Source organism: Typopeltis vanoorti, chromosome 8, assembly GCF_054136105.1.
Source record: "Typopeltis vanoorti isolate ZY-2024b chromosome 8, IOZ_Tvanoo_1.0, whole genome shotgun sequence".
Lineage (NCBI taxonomy): Eukaryota > Metazoa > Arthropoda > Arachnida > Uropygi > Thelyphonidae > Typopeltis > Typopeltis vanoorti.
Genome location: NC_143556.1, coordinates 25387791 through 25407405, shown reverse-complemented (window position 1 = coordinate 25407405; position 19615 = coordinate 25387791). Strand labels below are relative to the sequence as shown.

The 19615-nt window shown below is 34.5% G+C and overlaps 1 protein-coding gene across 2 annotated transcripts in view; it reads right to left on the bottom strand.

Annotated features, from left to right (window-relative positions):
* The window catches only part of Dhps (Deoxyhypusine synthase), a 110353-nt gene that overhangs the window by 46379 nt on the left and 44359 nt on the right, over positions 1–19615 (bottom strand). For both annotated transcript variants that reach the window (XM_090396563.1, XM_090396564.1), the window contains 2 exons: positions 10657–10760; positions 4677–4791 (listed from right to left, as the gene is read on the bottom strand). In XM_090396563.1, coding sequence (XP_090252689.1) covers positions 4677–4791; positions 10657–10760 — 219 coding nt within the window. The remainder of the gene's footprint in view (positions 1–4676; positions 4792–10656; positions 10761–19615) is intronic.

The window sequence follows — 19615 nt, the reverse complement described above, 5'->3', positions numbered from 1 at the left end:
TGCCTTTAGCATCCCAAAACACCGATGCCATAACCTTTCCTGCTGATGGAACCGACTTTGTCTTCTTTGGCACTGAACAACCGGCTTCTGTCCACTGTTTTGATTGCTGTTTGGATTCTGGTGTGTTATGGTGAATCCAAGTCTCACCCATAGTAATAAATCAATGCACAAAATCAGTTTTATTCTTGTTAAAATGCTCCAAGCACTGTTCAGAGATTTTCATGCGAGTGTGTTTTTGATCTGTTGTGAGCAAGCATGGCACTCATCTTGTGTAAAGCTTTTTCAATTCTTAATGCAAAATATATCCTACACATTCTTTTGAAATGCCTATAGCCTCAGTAATTTCAAACACTTTGACTCACCAGTCATCCAATACTATATCGTGCACTTGATCAATGATTTCTGATGTTCTTACACTTATTTTGGACATCCTTCACATGAATCATCTTCAAGGATGGTACAGCCAAGTATAAACTCAGCAGCCCATTTCTGAATTGCCGAAAACGAAGGAGAACAGTGCCCATAAGCTTTTATGAACTTCGAATGAATTTCTTTTGGCGGTAAACCTTCTTTTACAAAGAATTTTATAACAGCACGATACTCAATTTTATCCGTTTCAAGAATACAGGCAACAATTTTGCTTCAGACAGCTGTATAAAACAAAATACTTCATAGAATGACTTGCAATTTCACATGGATGCTTATGACAGATGTACCAACTTAGAAAAAAAAAAAAAACATCTTGCTGATAGTGTTGCCATCTATGGTCGAGGCTGAGGACCTTTTAGACCATCCTTGTATGAAAAAAATTCATGGATTAGAATAATGCCAAGAGTGGAAGACATCATCCATGTGAAAATCCTAAAATGGCAATGGGCAGGCCGCACTGCTAGAAGAAATGACAACATTGGACTATGGAGAGAACTGGAGACCTCAAGAAACTGTAACAGACCTAGAGAATAACATTCAGCGAATGGAGGAATAAAATCAGGAAACATGGAGTGCTCATGACAAGCAGCCCAGGACAAAACTGAATGGAGAAATCTTGGAATGACCTTCATCCAGCAGTGGACTGAGAAAGGTTGATGATAATAAGTATTGTGTGCATAATGAGCAGGAAGGTCTTCTGTGATGAGTTTCATACGCCATGGCAGTTCTTGTGTAATAACAATATTATAGTCGATGACATCATCAGATTAGTTCAAGATACATGAGCATGTTCAAATAAAAAGTAACATTTCATTTTGAGCAGAAGTCAAAGTTGGTAAGCTTTCAGATGTAAACAGTAGACTCAAATATGCAAGTATAACTGGGGAAAAGTGTAAGAATTTGAAAATAAACCATATACACATGATGAGGACACTGCCTACAAAGATGATAGAAATATAAGAACTCCAAGTTGGACAATACAAGAAATTAAAGAGATTGTATTGAAAGTTCCTGACTAATAAGAGAATATACTGAGAAAAAAAAAATTAAACAAAAGTCATAGGAAGATTTTGGAAAGAATATAGAAGATAAATATAATGATGGTGGCAAAATATTCTGGAAGTTATTGAACAAGTTTAGAAACGGAGGAAAAAGTACCACAAAGAAATCAAAGATGTAAATGTGATAAAACTTGAAAATAAAGATATTCTAGATATCTAGAATATCTTTATCTTCAGTTTAATAATTATAATCTATATATTCTAAACATAATTATTAAATGAAATAAGCAGCAATAGAACATGAGAGATAATATTCAGCAGGAGTGAAATTATGAGTACAATGCAGTACTGGGGGTAGATAAAGCTATCAGAAACCTAAGTGTGAAAAGGCTGGAGTAAATGATGTCCAACCAGAAATGCTGAAATATAAATGTTTCACAAGAGGCTACACTGCACCAATTAATTTGGAATGCCTGAGTAAAAGGTCATAATTTCAAAATGACTGGAGCAGAGTAGCCAATTTATAAAAAGGGCAACAGAATGGAATGCGAGAATTATAGAGAAATTTTCCTATTGTATGTTCTATACATAACACTTATTAAAGCATGGGATTTTCTTAGACTCTTCTTAAATATGCTTGAGAAAGGGCTAAGAAAGACTCTTGAAGAAAAATTTGGAAAGAACATGCTAGGTTCAAACCAAATAGAGGAGAGGGGGGGGGGGGTAAGCTGCAATCCATGGGAATTCACAGGAAAAGAAATATTTTCTTTTCCTGTGAAAAGAAATTTATTGAAAAAAAAGAAATATTCTTGCTATAGGTTGCAAGAACTATAGCATATTAGTGCTGCAAGAGGGTAATAAAGAGGAATCAGTTCACATATTCTTTGCAGAGAGCAGAATGGAGGAGGCCCCATCAAAACAAGTAGATGGAATAAAAGAATAGGCAGAGATATTGATTTGGAAAGTTTCAAGTGGGACTGTAAATGGGTGTTGGTTAGCAGCAACTCTTGTTCTTACATTATGCAAGAAACACAGTGGCCAATTCAATAGAGTACTCACTGTCTGTGGAAGTATCTGTAGAACAGACATAAAGCAGAAACTGAACATTTATGGGAGAGAAATTGAAGTAATACCTATAGAAGAGAAGGATCATTAATTAATTGGACTGCCTCTTTTGGACAGCATCGAGCAATCTTAGAGAGGATTTTGGTGCACCAACACCCCAATATGGGAGCAGTATTCTATGGTTAGGAGGATTTGGTGGATCTTAAGGATTCTAACAATGGAGCACTATAAGGTTTGTTAAATGAAAAGCAGGAATGGAGTATACTGTCATCTGTGAAGCTATGGATAAGATTTGAAGTCTATGAGAGCAGATCATTTATATACAGGAGTAAGAGAGTGGATGAAAGTACCCTGAAGCACTCCAAGCATTAGGGAAATCTGAGGAGAGGAAATCATCCACCATGATTTGTAGTGAGAGACCAGTGAGAAAGTTGACAATCCAGTTGCAGAAGGCAGACCACAGAATAGCAATTTGTTAAGTAGGCCATGTGCCAAACCTGATCAAATGCTTTTGCGATGTTGATTCCGGGTCTTGTAGATCTGAAAAAAAGGATGTGATAAGGTGCCAAAAGCTATTCAAAACACTAGTCTCGTAAAAAAAGTGAGCCCCTATAGAAGAGTAGAAGGTTGATTGAAATTTAAGTGGCTACTGTACTGATATTATTTTTAATAACTAGTAGTATCATATTGATTGCACTGTTTTGGATTAGTTGAATTTCAAAGAGAAATATACAGTCTTGATAATTAAAACAATACCAGCAAAGTCAGTAGATATGCACTATAGTGAACAGCACTATAATGGAATGATGCACTATAACAAACTATAGAAAAGTTCCAGACCAAATCCTAGAACCAATGCAATTTAAGCTCACTATTGTAAACAGTAATGCACAAAATCTTCACAACATCGAATTGAATTTTCTCTTAAATGATGTCAAAAATTACAGCTGTTAGGTGTAACAGTGTGGGATGTACTGAATAATGTTAAAGTATACCTCCCGTCAAGATAGGCCTGAAGATGTTTATCACAAACATTACCATAATTTACACCATGAAACAGGCATAAATTGAAATCATTTAAAGTATTCATACAATTAACTAAAAAAAAAGGTCATATAGTTATTGGCACATGAATGCATGCATACACATGTCCCCCCCCTTTTTTTTTTTTACTTATGTGAATCTTATAAAATATTGTCAACCTGCAGTACATTAGTACCATGGGTGGGCTGAGGGTTAAATAATCAGAAAACCTGAAAAAAATCCATGCAGGATAGGATGGTTGCCTCATCCTAAACCAGGGGTTGCCAAAGTTATTTGCCCGTCGATCCCTTCAAGAGTTTCATGACTTATTATCGACCCCCTATATTTTACTATTATGTAATTATAATAGGACAAGCAAAAAAAGACGCTTATGCGAGTTTATTAGATTGTTTATTTTATAGTTACAGTGTTTATTGTATGTATAATATAGTATATATTATTATATTACTATTACTACTACTATCACTGGTATTACTAGTGATATTAATGAACTACTGGTATTACTACCAGCACTGCTCAACTCTTCAACATAGAGAAGTTTAGTTCGTGAATGAATAACGATTGAATTATAATGTGTATGTTGATGAATTTTAGAACATTAACACTCACTTGTATGTCGATGCGCAAAAATGAGACTTGGATCGAATGCTTGTAAGTATCAGTAAATAAGAACCACGCACGTGTTGCAATCTCGCTCCCACTGCACCAGCCAGCAGGAACCACCAACATCCGTTTATTGGTAAATACATAATTTTGGCCTACTTGATTGGCCTCAGTAACTATTTTCATGACCTTACTCCATCTTACAGGTCCTATTCATGGACCTGTAAGATGGAGGTACTGATCCCACGATTCACTCTTAATTACGTTGTCATTACCTCCATGTCTTTTGTCATGGATGTAATCCAAGTTAATCGAATTAAATATTACCCATACAATTATGTCTTATATTTTTCTGTCGACCCCCAATCAACCCCTGAGCCTGAATCGACCCCTAACAATGTCATATCGACCCCTTTGGCGACCACTGTCCTAAACAATGAACATCATCAATTACCTAAATTAATGCATACACTCAATCCAAAATTCCATTCCAATGAATGGAATTTTGGATTGAATAATATGAATAATGCATACTTTTGATCTTTGAATCTCTAGCATTTCATCAAGTACTGGAAGAATCCAGTCTTCAAAGAGGCAATAATTATCATTTGGAACTATCAAATTTCCAATTCTGTTAAGTCCTCTGTCCCTGAAAGAAAAATTAAAACATGCTGTTAGGGTGGCTATTTTATTATGACTATTTATTTCTTTATTTTTGGGTTTATTAAGTACCTTAGTAACTCAGTATTATTTTCTTTTTTGATAATAAATAGAAAAAACAGACACTAAATAGATAAGCAAAGTCTATGAAAAAGAGTTAACTGTACTAGCAACTTGTAAAGACTAAATCTACTATTTAAAAGTTTACTTATTCAAACATTCAAATTCATCTTCAACACCAGTTATAAGTTACAAAGACCTTTTAAAATAAAAGGAACAATAATGCCATAATGCAGTGATTCTCAACTTAAGGGATGCGGTCCTTTTGGGGGGTGCAAAATATCTAAGGGGGGCATGCAAAGAAAGTGGAAATCAAAGGAAAAGTTGAAAAACTACTACTCTGACGATAAAATAATAAAATGTATAAAATCCACTGTATTGAATAAACTAGTTATGCTTATGGGAACATATCAATATTGCAAAATATACCGAGCAACTAATAACAATGAATCTTAAAACTAAACAATAACAAGAATCTAAAAATTAATCTTGCTTGGGCCTGTGTTGAGGAGCAAAATTTTTCATATGATGATGATACATTGGAAATTAATGACACTCTTAGTTCTCTTTCTATATTTAACTGAGATCTATAATTTGTTTTTAAGGGAGTCACTGCAGAAAACCTGATTTCACAAGGATAACATGTTGGAAATGGCAAAAGTGCACGAAAAGCTCAGACTTTAGTGCAGAAAATTCATCATCAACATTGGCCCAAAATTCAAACAGCAATTTAGATGTAAATTGTCTTTTGATTTTGCTGCTTGACAAGTCTATAAATTGTCCCTCTTCTTCGATTGAGAAATCTTCAGGGGTAATTTGAAATGGATTTTTAACCCACTCATACAGTGCCATTATATTGTTTGTCAGTTATAAAATAGTTTCTAAAATTCTTTGTCAACACTGTTAAATGATTTTCAATAGTTGCAAATAAAACTTCGATATGTTGCTCTTCATGTAGTTTGATAAATTCATCCACATTTTCAAACATTTCTAATTTTCGTTGCTTTACCTTTTTATTCCATAACTCTAGTTTTTTTTTACAAAAAGCATTAACTGTGTCACTTATCTCTAAAATATGTGTATTTTTTCCTTGGAGTTGCAGGTTTAATATATTTAGTTTCTCGAATAAATCCACTAAGTAGCTCAATTTCATCACAAATAAGTGGTCTCTAACTTCTCTGCCTCTTCATGATTTTCCTCTTCCAAGAAGATTGCTATTTCGTCTCTTAATTCATAAACACGTTGTAAACATTTTCCCTGTGATAACCATCTTGTCTTGCAGTAAAATAGTAATGCTGAATGTTCCGCTCCAGCAATGTCTTTGCAAAAGTTCAGAAAACAGTCTTGATTTTAAGGGTCCAATTTTTATATAATTCACCATGGTTATAACTGTTTAGACCAGGACTCATTTCCTTTGCAGCATGACTTCTATATAAATCATGCAATGTGTCCAAATACATTGTGGGGATTTTTCCCTCACAAGGGCTTGTAAACTTTTGACATAACTCGAGCACCATCAGTGCAAATTCCAACACAATTTTTCCACTGTATGTTTGCATATAAAATTTTCCAATATTTTGAACAATTCAGGTGCTGTAGCTCTTCTTTCTATTGGTTTAGCAAATAATAACTCTTTGACTTCTGAAACTCCATCACAAAATCAATCATAAGCAATTAAATGACAATCCTTGTTGCCTCATCAAGCTGAATTGAGAATAACTGGTCACAAAGCTTCAACAAAAGTTGTTGCTGTATATCTTCACGTATATCACCAATAGCTATTTTATATGCAACTTTGTAAGAAGCTAGTCAAGTTTTTTCATTTACAAACAAAGCTTTTTTTAATGCTACATTTTTGCTTTTCAAAACATTTCAGTTTGGCAGCAAAGACCTCTTGAGGTTTGTTTAACATACTCCTTATGAAATGCTTCCAAATGTCTTTTAAGTTTATTCAGTTTCATGCTATCAGCCACCAAAATTTTCAAACAAATAACACAAACAAATAACACACAGTGGTCTTTCTTCATCATTTACTCCAGTCTTTGTAAAACCGAAATCTAAATATTCTGCTGCATACTTTCTTGATTTTACTTTCAGTGATTTTCTGTGAACTTGAATTTGTTGACATCGACACTCCACAATTGTCAGATGCCTGCTCACATCCAATTTTATCCATTTATCCAAAAATGGATAAAAATTTATCCATTTTTCTACACTAGAAATGATTGTTTTTATACTGTGTATCACAGTCATGGAGAACAGGAGTAAAATAATGCTGACCATCGACTTCTCACTGTTAGTCACTGTTGCAGCATTACTGCCATCTTGTCGTTTCAAGCCTTATTTATACTTGCAGAAACATTTCCAGAACATTCGAGACTTCCCGTGATGAAATTACGAATGTTTCTGAAAGGCCAATACAATTCAACGCTCTTTGCAGTGATGTCAGATCTAAACAATTTTTGAAAGATTTGATGACATATTTAAATTTGTATGAATATTTAAAAATTTTAATTAATTCCTAGTTTTTTTTGTTTTGCCAACTTTTATGAGTTTTGTCAGTGTCTCAACACAAGAATTGCAAGGGGGAGGGTGGGGGGATCACCACAAAAATTAATATTAAAAAATGGGGCACACATGAAAGAAGGTTGAGAAATTCTGCATTGGTCCAGAATTCATTCTCAAAATTTAGATTTAAACGAATAGTAGTACTGTGACTGCATTATCCTCATAAGAAACAAGCAATCCCAATATATCCTCTCAAAGTGACTGAGTCACTAATAGATTTTCCTGATGATGAAAGCAAATTATGATGGTTAGAAACTTTAGGAATATGAATGGACCAATATGCTAAAACCTACACAGACCTTAATTGATGCACTTAGGTTTAAAGTACCTGTTGCAGCTCATATTATGGTTTAGAATGAAGACAGCACAAGGAATAATTAAATAGAGGTTTAATGATTTTAATATTTGATCTCTATCAGATAGACATCAATGGAGATATAACAGAATTGTAACACATACGAATCCACACAATCCACACAAAGAATAAGTGGAAGAGATGAGAATAAAAGCCTAAAAACAGATGCCCTTGGAGGGAAATGGGCAGGCACCTTGGCTGGGTGGTCTATGAAATTATTATTCACCATAGCTTGGGAAGTTTCCCACAACCATATTTATTGAGGTTGTTTTTTAAGGAGTGGAGAAATCTTGTGATCTTGAATAGCAAGATGAAAGCTGATACTGCTGAAGTATTTCAGAAATTTTTCTGCTACATGGTGGATATATAAATACCTCAGCCACCCTATCTCAAAATGGACAGAGGTACAGGGTGATCAACAAGATCTTGCAACACCCTCCATAGGCAATGACAAATAAGCAAGAATAAAAAGGTGTGATAACTCATCCTCATATACAATATGTAATACACAAAATTTCTGAAACATTTCCACAATATGACATAAAAGCAGCTTTCATTCCACTATGCAAGATCTCATAATTTTTACAACTTCCTGAATTACTTCACCCATCGCTGTAAAAATCAGGAGTTAAAAAATTCACTATTCATACATCATATGTTATGCAGACAAACAGATGATCTGGAGATTAACATGTCAGAACATGTTGAAGATGTGGGAAATTTTATTTTGGAGGATATATTAATATGAAAATGCACTTGAACATCCTTCCAGGATAAAACTGCAGGCAATGCTAAACACAATATTTAAGGAAGACAGCTGACTAGGTTTCCAGTAGTGTAGTAGTAGCAACTGTAGATTATGTGTATATATTCTCAAAAGACTAAAGGGAACACTGGTAATTTCTTTTAGAAATTACCATAAGTAAAATTAAAAAAAAAAAAAATGTAAAACATTATGCAAGATCCTCAATTTTAAACCTGCTGATATCCAGTGGGGCTAAACTTGCAACCCTTATCCATTCCACCAAAGATCAGCTCCCTCCTCTCTCAGTGCCTGAAGTATATAAAGTATTTTGTTCCTGCAAGCTGACTTACTTCAGACAGACTGGTAGATCAGCCACTATTCATTTAGATGAACATACATCTGCAATCACGACTATAGTCAATGCGGCCTTGCAGAGCATATATCGGATACAACTCACAGGATCTTCTAGAAGAAAACCATGCTACACCAAAGTAAATTTAAAAAGGAAGGACTGTGTTTGAAATCTGCAGTGGTACTCAGAAATCAACCCAATTTAAACAAATACAGATGCATAAAACTTCCCAAAATTTGGGAAACAATAATTGTCAGAGGTCCCAGTTTATATCCTAGGCCACCTACAAATGCCCATAGAGGATGCACTACCTAGAGAGGACCTTAGAGTCACCAACGTGTTTCATTTAGTATTGTGTTGTCTTTGTGTATGTGTGTTACAAGTGTTATTTGTACTCTCTGAAGATGTCTTAGTGACTGAGATGAAATACTGGAAGCATTAAAATTAGTTTTTAATCCTTTCCTAGTGCTGTTAATACTCTGTTAAACTCCCAACATGGTTTCTCCCACTTCTATTATCAGCTGATTCACTTGCTAGACATTTTTGCAAATGCTCCAGCTCATGCTTTGTCTTGTGTATCACTCCACCCCCATTACGGCAAATTCTTCATTTTTTTGTTCATCACTTTTACTCTCTCTTTCAATGCTATCTTTCTTTACACTGTCACACATTTTCATGCATGTTCTCTGACACACACTATTACTTTCAAACCAAAGTCCACTCACCCTTGGTAATGTGTATATCTCACAGATATTGCACTGAACTAAATTTCTCTGGGTGAATTCTTGAAATTCTTGAAGATGCTTCAGGAAGTGGATGAATTCAAGATCGATGGGACGATGGTTGATAGTAGACTACATTTCCCAGGGCACACTGAAGATGTTGCAAAGATTGCACATCATGCTGCTATGATAAGAAGTACACTGATGTGCAGGGATAAGGAGATAGTGGTGTCGCTGTATAAAGCATTGATCAGACCACACATGGACTATGCTCAAATTGGTTCATCTCGTTTTCATTGTAATGTGGAAACACTAGAGAGGATCCAGAGATGAGTGACCAAAGCAATACTGGGCGTCTGGAATGCTGATTCTGCAGAGCAGTTGAGAGAACATGGATTACAGAGTTTAGCAAATAGGAGAAAAAGAAGTGATAAAGATCTTCAAGTTAGTTAAGGGATTTTACCAGATTCATACAGAGGGGATTATAAAAAGAGTGGAGGGTGAGATGGAAAGACCAAGAGGCCATTGTGATGCCGTGGGGCATGAAAAGTAGATATTTTCCATGGAAATGGTTGAGTCGCATCGCCTGAATGTGCTGTGAATGTGGGGAGTGTCAATTATTTCAAGGTTCAATATGATAGATATGTTGCTAGTCTAATGGTACTAACTACTAACTCCATGGAAGTTAGAATGTGTCTATTAGTATACAAGAATAGTTGGAAAATATCTACTTGGAAATTATTTATATAAATTCTAAATCTGTTTAGCATACCATTATACCTATAGGACAGTGGTTGGGACCTTTCCAATGGGAGTCATTTGCTACCAAACAAGATGGATTAATGGCTCCTGGTAGAAGGATAAAATAATAATAAAAGTTTTGTTCAACTCTTAATGATGATTTACTCAATTAAATTAGAATAACAAGAATTTAGAATTTATATAAATATTAAAATTTATCAATAATTTCTATCAAAAGAACATAAAAATATTTGATTTTTTTTAATATATCACAAAACATCAAAGAAATGAATGTATTAAACCTACTTAACCTCAATTCACTGCCCTTAAGAGTAAAGTCCCCAAGAAGAGTTGGTGCCATGCATTTTATCAGGTCCTCTTCCACACCACCAGCAGAAGTGACCAAACAATCTACCTTAGAACAGGAAAATTTATGTAAAAAATATAAATTAGAGATTCTTAAATAAAATAACAATGTAATCCAATTTTAAAAATTATCTAATGTATAACTGATTGAACACATGCTATGCACATAGTGGTAACACTAATGAGTTTAAGATCGAGTTTTAAGCAGCTGCAAATGATTGTTTGTGATGTGTGCTTTCTATTGAGATTTCATCCTTCACCAAGGTAATGATATCCTTGGTGAAAGTTTTCATCCTTCACCAAGGATACATTTTCACATAAAGTTTAAGATCCCAAACAATCATTTGCTAAAAGCTGCTGAAAGTCATCAAGATGCAAAGTAAGTAATTATAGTTTTAAAAACAGAAATAAACATCATGCCAAAATGTTAGATTTCATGTAGCTGGGGCATTGTCAAGTTAAACAAGACATCCACTATTTTCATCAGAGACAAGGCCAAACAATGAAAAGTCAGTTACTAACAAACACAATATTCCATGGAATATTGTGTTTGTTAGTAGGGGGATATCAATGGTAAGGAAATCAACTTGCAGAACTGGAAAAGTACCACATGGACACAATCAATGTTACTGAGACAAAGAAGAGTAACTAAATAATATAAGAGATCCTACTAAATAATAAATATAGAAAGTTACATTTGGGAATAATGATCAAGGAAAGAAAGGAGTAGCAATAGCATCCAACACCAAGCATGAAGATAATCTTCTTGATTGGAAGACAATTTCAAATAGGATTATGTTGGCAAACTTCAAAGTGGACAATGAAACATTTGTGCTTATGGCCACACCAGAAGGTTCTCCTAAGGAAGAACCTTAGGAGAACCAGTCACTAGAACAAGCAACTGACAAAAGGAAATGGAAAAAGTGCTACTTGTTAGAGATCTCAACAGCAGAAAAGGAAGTGAAATATTTGGGGAAAATTTGGAGAAAAGGGCAACACTAATAATAATGGTAAGTATCTGCTGGAATTCTGCTTAGCATATGGAGTCATTACTATCACCAGATTCCAACATAGAGATGTATACAAGTGACTTTTTTTTTTTTAGCATATGATAACGGCCATGAGTCCTTTTTACAGGGAAGTATGGCACCGGCATAGCTGACAAGTCAGGCTTATGGCTGGGTCTTAAGTATTCCTGATTATGATCTGTGTGTGTTCACGAGGCTGGTTTGCCTGTTCTGGGGAACAAAAAACTTGAGTTTCCGGGTGAGAAAAATCTCCCTACCTCCATAAGTGAGACTGGCTAACTCATCTCTCCTCGAAAGAGACCAGATAAAGGTTCCTCACGTCAAGGACAGGAATCGAACCCAGGTCTTTCCAACCAAAGGGCTTCGTCTATACTGACTAAGCTATGGAGGCTCACAAGCTGACATGAAGACACAAGAAATAAGAAAAGCTTCACTGACTATGTTGTTGTTGATATCAATACCTGCATGCTATTTCGCAATAAAAAAAAGTATAAAGAGAATCTGAAAATTCAAAGTGATCATCATAGTTTTAAGTAAGACAAAAACAAATAACACATCGAAAATAACAGTATGTAAGAAAGTTTTAAAAAGAATTAAAGTTCAGCAGCTTTTAAAGCTGCTAAGCATTAATTATTTTTATAAACTCAAATATATAAACATTATTCAAGAAATAACGAGACAGTTTGAAAACAAAAACCAAACATTTGAAATCTTAGTGGCAAACACTGAAGAAAACATTGACTGATTCACCTAAGGAGGTATGCAGTGAGGTTATCTGCAAAGATAAAAAAAAAAAAAAAATAAGAACACCATGGCAGAGACAAGAAGTTAAAGAAGCAGTCTGGGAAAACAAGAAAGCATACCAAAAGTTTCTAGCAAATAAGTCAGCAGATGCTCTAAAAGAATACAGAGAAAAATGCAAGAGAGCTAAGCTACACATAAAAGTAGCTAAACAAAAGTCATAGGAAGATGTGCAAAGCCACATGTGTGTGTGTGTTGGGGGGGTATGAATCTACAAGATTAAAGATGACTAGTTCTTGGTTTACTTTCATTCTTTGTATTAATAATAGTGGAAAAGATTTAACAAGTATCTACAGCTATTTATACTGATGATGATGATGCAAAGATAGAGATGGTAATCAAGAATTCAACCGACATGCAGAATGATTCAAATATGCTGGAACTCTGTGCATGTGAAAATGATTATCAGTTCAATGTCAGTAAATGTAATGTTATGTACTTTGGTGTAGTTAGATATCCAATGTCCAGGGCTTCAACATGTTCATCCCTGATGCAAGAAAAATTTTTTGTTGACCAGTACAGTGGCATCTCGTTAATCCGAACCTCTTTAGTCTGAACCCTCCAGTAATCCGAACTGCGGTGCGAAAGAAAAAAGTTTTATTTATTACATATTATTACTACAGTACAGTAATTTTTGTTTCATACTGTCGATTATACGGTTATACTGGAGGCTTATTTTGATGTATTGTGTGTTCATGTGCATAATTTGGTTAAAAACATAAATCCAGATGTTGAAATTTCACAAACAGATGTTGCAGAATGAATTACAGGTAGAACAGAAAATGAATTCTAAATCAAATCAGATGCTGAAATTATAAATATGATGCTACAGAATGAATTAGAAGACGATGATGATGATGAAGAACTCGAAGAAAAAAAAGTAAAACATGAAGAGGCAGTTGACAGTTTTAATGTGTATAGAATGTGTTAAGAAGAATGATACGCCATTCTAGAAAATTTTTATTGCTGATGCAGCTCCGAGAAGAAGCATTTGAAAAAAAGTTTAACTTCCAAGAAGCAAAAGAAAATTAGTGACTTTTTGTACAAAGATATAAAAAACTTTTTTTGTGTTATTTTGTGAAACTTTTTTGTGTTGTGTACAAGAAAGCAATATTTTTTACACAAATTAAGTTATGTACCGAATTATGCAATTTTATTAAATTAGAATCCTCAATACAGTACAGGTACATGCAAATTAAATTCTTTACTAAAATAAACTGGTGAACTGTATTATTTTTTTTGTTTTACATTACAGTAGCTTTTTTTCTATCAGTTACTTCATTAGAAGAACTAACGCTAGTTATTGTTGTCTCTTGGGAGAAAATTCAATAATCTGAACTTTTCGCTAATCCGAACGCACACGGTTTTTATTAGTTCAGATTAGCGATATAGCACTGTATTTAAAAAAATAAATAAATAAAAAATAAAAAAAATCAGAAAAGGTGTTTAGTTTTAATTTGCTGATTTTGTTTCATTTTTATGTTGTAAACAGTATTTTGTGGGGTGCTTAAGGGTCAAAGCTAGATAAATGGAAGGAGACCTCCATGTAGCCTTTTAAGGAATACAGAAAACTGACCAGGGCTTCTGACCTAATGCCCAATCCTCCCCCTTCTTTTAATTCCTTGACTTTAATTATTTAAAAAAATTTTTTTTAACAAACTGTTCTTTTTAATATTTTATCTGACTTAAAAATCAAATTTTATCTTCGTTAAATTTCTGTCTGCCCGTATCGCGCATGTAGTTATAAGTAACGAGTTTTAGGGGAAATACCTTTAGCATGCATCTACATCAATTGTTTACCATGTAAAGTGTTAATTATTGTTGAAAGTTGTCTTAGTTTTCTGCCAGGAAAGTGCATTAAAAATCATAAGTGTGTTCATCTCAAGCTGAGCACTTTATTTCCTGGTGAGTTACATACAATATGTAATGCTTTTTTTTTTGTAAAAAAATTATTTCTATAGTAATGATCGCTTAGAGTGCTTTTGCGATATGGTGGAAAACGAAATTAGTGAATTAATTGATGAGGAAATGAATTTAAATTAGGAGGAACTAGTACAATTAATAGATGACGTCGAACCAAATGATAGGGAAAGTTCTGTCGAAGATTCTGATTATGATGAATCCATTAAAAAATTCAGTTCAGAGAAATTAGCAGGATTGGACTTGGCAAGAAAGTTAGGAAGCATTTTTACGGATAATGATCCCTTAACGAGGGGGGCTCCGGAAAATTCACAAGACAATTGGATATTTGTTCAGCTCCATATTATGAGCTTAATAAAAAAATTGCAGCATAATGGTAAGCAAGGTCTTATTACTGACTTCTTGATAATTAAACCAGCCGAAGTATGCAATGAAAATTATACAAACGATGTCCCAGAGATTTCAAGTGATGACGACTTCCGGCCACTCGTAAATAAAGACCATCTACGAAACGTTCGTTTTGAAGACAATGATGATGATTAAAATATGCACTTTATTATATGCAATGAAGTTTACGTAAAATTTGTAATTTTATAAGTTTATACTATATATTTGTTTCATAGTTTATATGTTTTCTTAATTTACATGAATTACAAGAATTAAATAAAATATATTTTTGTTGGGTATGTCGTTGTTTATATAATTTAAAAAAAAAAAAGATTTTGGAACCTAACCCTACTTTTTCTATGTAATCTGAGTCTCGCATAACACGATTTATATAATGTGGCATTTCTATGGAACCTAACATCTGCGTTATACGAGGGTTACCTGTACTTGAAATTGCATTCCAATTAAGAAGTTTATTTTCATTTATTTGTTGTTGAATGCTATCACTACTACCTTCTTTTTTTTGATCATTATTGCCCAAATATAACATTCTATATTTATTATGTAGTAGGATCTCATTTTTGTCTTTCTTCAGTGATGCCACATAGTGATTCTGCAAGCTTGAATTTTTTTCTATTAATACTCCTTATTTTGATGGTTGCTATCTCAGTTCTTCTGCTGTTGGGTTTGTTGTTCTTCTTCTAGAAGTTTAGTTTGAGTCTGTTCCAGTAGCTGACTTTTGAATGCTCACCCTCATTATCTGACGAAAATATTGGGGGCCTTGTTTAACTAGCAATGCCTCAGCCAGAATGAAATCTAATCATGTTGCCATCATGTTATTTGTAGTTTAAGCCAATAGAGCGCAATTTGGTTGGCTAAGTCCCAAATTATCAGTCCAATCTCATTTATTCAGTTCCCAATGGAGACCTACTAATTGGGTGCATCATTTGAAGGTGAAGAACGGATATTAGGTCATAAGTAACAGTTGGTTCTCCACATTCGTTAAAGGCAATGTGAAGTTATTTGGCTTTGACCCTTATTTGAGCCAGTTATTTGACCTTTAAGTGATTCCAATATGATTACCCAGACATAAAGAAATACTTCGGGAAGATTTGGAGAAAAAAGCAAAGCAAATAATAATGGTAAGTATCTGCTGGATTTCTGTTCAAGATATGGACTAATTATTACTGACACATGATCCAACAAAAATTCTGCACAAATTCGCATGGAGAGATGAGAAGAAATAAGAGGTCTCAAAGACTGTTATTGTTGATAGTGGTGTTTATCCACTGGGTCAGTACACTAGAGGATCTGAAATTGGAAGTGATCACCATTTAGTTTTTAGTAGGATAAAACTGAATTTCTCATTAAAAAGGAAAGCAAGAAATTTTTAAACCAAAAGCTGAGCAGCTTTCAGAGATGAACTGCAGACTCAGATACACAAACATTACTCAAGAAAGAATGAACCAAACCTTGCAGATTCCATGGCAAACCCTAAAGAAAACACTGACTGATTCAGTCAGAGAGGCATGTAGTGAGTGATCTGCAAGGATAGATGTTGCTGATATTGCAGTACTTGTAGAATGATTTGAATAGGCTGGAATTTTGTGGGCATGGGAAAATGAATGTCAGTTAATATAAAGTCATGCACTCTTGTGTAATTGGATATTCAATGTCATATTACGCTGGTGGGATTATGCTAGAGAAAACTGATCAGGCTAGAGATCTCGGAGTGTTAGTAGATAGGAAGTTGAAGTTCACAGGGCCATGTAGCAAAGATTGCAAATACAACTCAAAAGATAATTGCAATGCTGAAACGAATTTCACATGTAAAGATAAGGATGTCATTTTGCCTCTTTACAAGGCCTTGATAAAACCTCATTTGTACTATTGTGCATAGGTCTTGTCTCCTGGTTTCCACTGTGATTCTGATATATATTGGACAGAGTGCAAAGGAGTGTTAAAAATGATATCAGGATTGTGGAATACTGATTATGAAAACAGAGTGAGAATTTGTAGACTGCAGACACAGCAAACAGGAGAAAGAGGGGTGATATGATTGAGACTTACAAACTACAAAAGGGTCATACAGGATTTCAGTTGATGGAATTTTTCATTTAATGGAGAGTGGGGAAAGGACAAGAGGAAATCCTTAGAAGCTGAGAATAAATGCTACTAAGACAGGGGGATCAGGGCTAGATTTTTCTCTCATAGAGTGGTGCATGATTGGAATGGATTGCCATTGAATGTTGTGTTTGCAAGCAATGTGAATAAATTCAAGAATAAGTATGATAGCTGGTGTGTGTGTAGTTATGTGGCCTCCCTCGATGGATCCCTGACTCCTTGGAGGTCTCTCTTAATAATAATAATTAATAATAATTTGTTGCAGTTGTTATTCATTTTACTTAGAGAATCCTGGAGATTTCCACTGGATTTTTTTTGACTTTCTCTTCTACAATTTTTCTTAGCCTCTTCTCATGCTTGCATTAATCCTACCTGAAACACTTAATAGAGAAATTCTTCTGTAATTCTCACATTCAGTTTTATATCCCTTTTTATATATAGGTACCATGAGAACTTTAGTGCAATCATCTGAGATTTGACATTCTGACCAGCATGTGTTATGTGAATAAACCTCTTGTAACCTCTAAGTTTTATTCCGTCCCTTTAAGGTTCACTATGAATCTAAGTTTTATACCTCCATATTTGAGCATTTCTGTGTGGATATCATCTGTTCTCTCTGCCTTTCCACATTTCAGGCTTTTTATAGCTTTTATGCAAAATATTTGAGAAAAATGCAAACAGGGTTGTTTGCATTTTTCTCGAATATTTTCTACTGTTTTCCCATTACTGCTTGTGTCATTTCACATTCTTTCAACGTAATTATTCCATACATTTATCTTCAGTTTTCATGTCACTTTTATAATCTCTGATTACTTTTACAGTACTTTCTTCTAATTTTAAACTTTTTCAATAACCTCAGAACACAAAATATAAGACTTATTGTTAAATTGACCATATATTTAAAATACTTCTGTTTGTACAAATTGATCACACACTTTGCTAGTAACTGACTAGCTTTCAAGGCTTGCACAGTACAAAAAATAGTAAATGCAAAAAGGTTTAAGAATACAAAGAACTGTTAGTACCTGTTAGGTAGCTAAGGTAACATGCTCGCGTGACATATCTACTCAGTATCATGAACACGCGTCACATGCAAATGCGTAATATGATTATTCGCATACTGTAGCTCTGTTGAACTGAGGGAATTAATTAGATTTTTCCAAATATCGTTCAGTATGGCCCTCTGATTTCTGTTTAGGTTACTGCCCGTACGTAGTACCGCTGCTGCTGCTTCTTTAAATACTCGATGTCTGTAATCCTCGTCTATGTAGGGCATGGAGCTGTTATTCCAGTCTATAGTGTGGTTCGAAGTTGAAAAGTGATGTGCCAATCCGGAGGTGATCGTTCTGTTGTGATTAACATCGCCGACATGTTCTTTCGGTCTTATTTCCAGGCTTCTCGAAGTCTGTCCAACGTAGACTGGAATAACAGCTCCATGCCCTACGTAGACAAGGATTACAGGCATAGAATATTTAAAGAAGCAGCAGTTGTACTACGTACAGGCAGTAACCTAAACAGAAATCAGGGGGCCATGCTGAACGATACTTGGAAAAATCTAATTAATTCCCTCAGTTCAACAGAGCTACAGTACGCGAATAATCATATTATGCATTTGCATGTAATGCGTGTTCATGATGCTGAGTAGATATGTCACGCAAACATGTTACCTTAGCTACCTAACAGGTACTAACGGTTCTTTGTATTCTTAAACCTTTTTGCATTTACCATTTTTTGTACTGTGCAAGCCTTGAGAAAGCTAGTAAGTTGTGAAACCGGTAGGCAATTTGTACTAACAGAAGTACGTTTTAAATATATGGCCAATTTAACAATAAGTCTTATATTTTGTAACATTTTATGACCAAAAACACGTACAATTTAAACCTCCAGAATATTTTGTCACCTTCCTGATATTTATTGTTCTTATTATGATACCTCCAAGGAGTCTAAAGATTCATTGCAGGAGCCACTCTACTCTGCTAAAGACATTTCACCTTCTTCCCTATTGCTTAATTCTCCAACTACAAAATGACACTACTATCATCAGTGCCATCTACTGCCCATGACCATTAACAACAGTATGTTTTTTCTGTAAATTGTGTGCGTTCTCATGGCTGATTTGCATACACAGAATTTATTTACTGTGTTCTAACCAAAGTCTTCAATGCCTTTTATTTAGCTAGTTTTACATATGGCTTCGCTTTGTTACATTTTTCTCTGTATTCTCCAAGATCACACACTTACTAGCCATTAACTTTCAATACACTTCTTTTCCTTCACTGCCTTTTACTTCCTGGGTCCACCATGGATCCTGATTTTTCTATCCTTGCAGACAACTTCACTACATGCCTTTCTGGCTGAACCAGTCAGTGTTTTCTTTAGGGTTTGCCATGATATCTGCAAGGTTTGGTTCATGTTTTCTTGAATAATGTTTGTGTATTTGAATCTGCAGTTCATCTCTGAAAGTTTCTTTCTTCCTCAGATATTTCAAGAAGGATGTCAAGAAATGGCAATTTTCTGTGATCCTTCCAAATTCAAGAGTGAAATTTATGTTTGGAAGCATGCTGTTCAGATAATCTTTAAAATAACTTTTGTTGTCTTTTTTCATCAGGAAACAACAAAAATGTTGTCAATAAAATGCAACTGA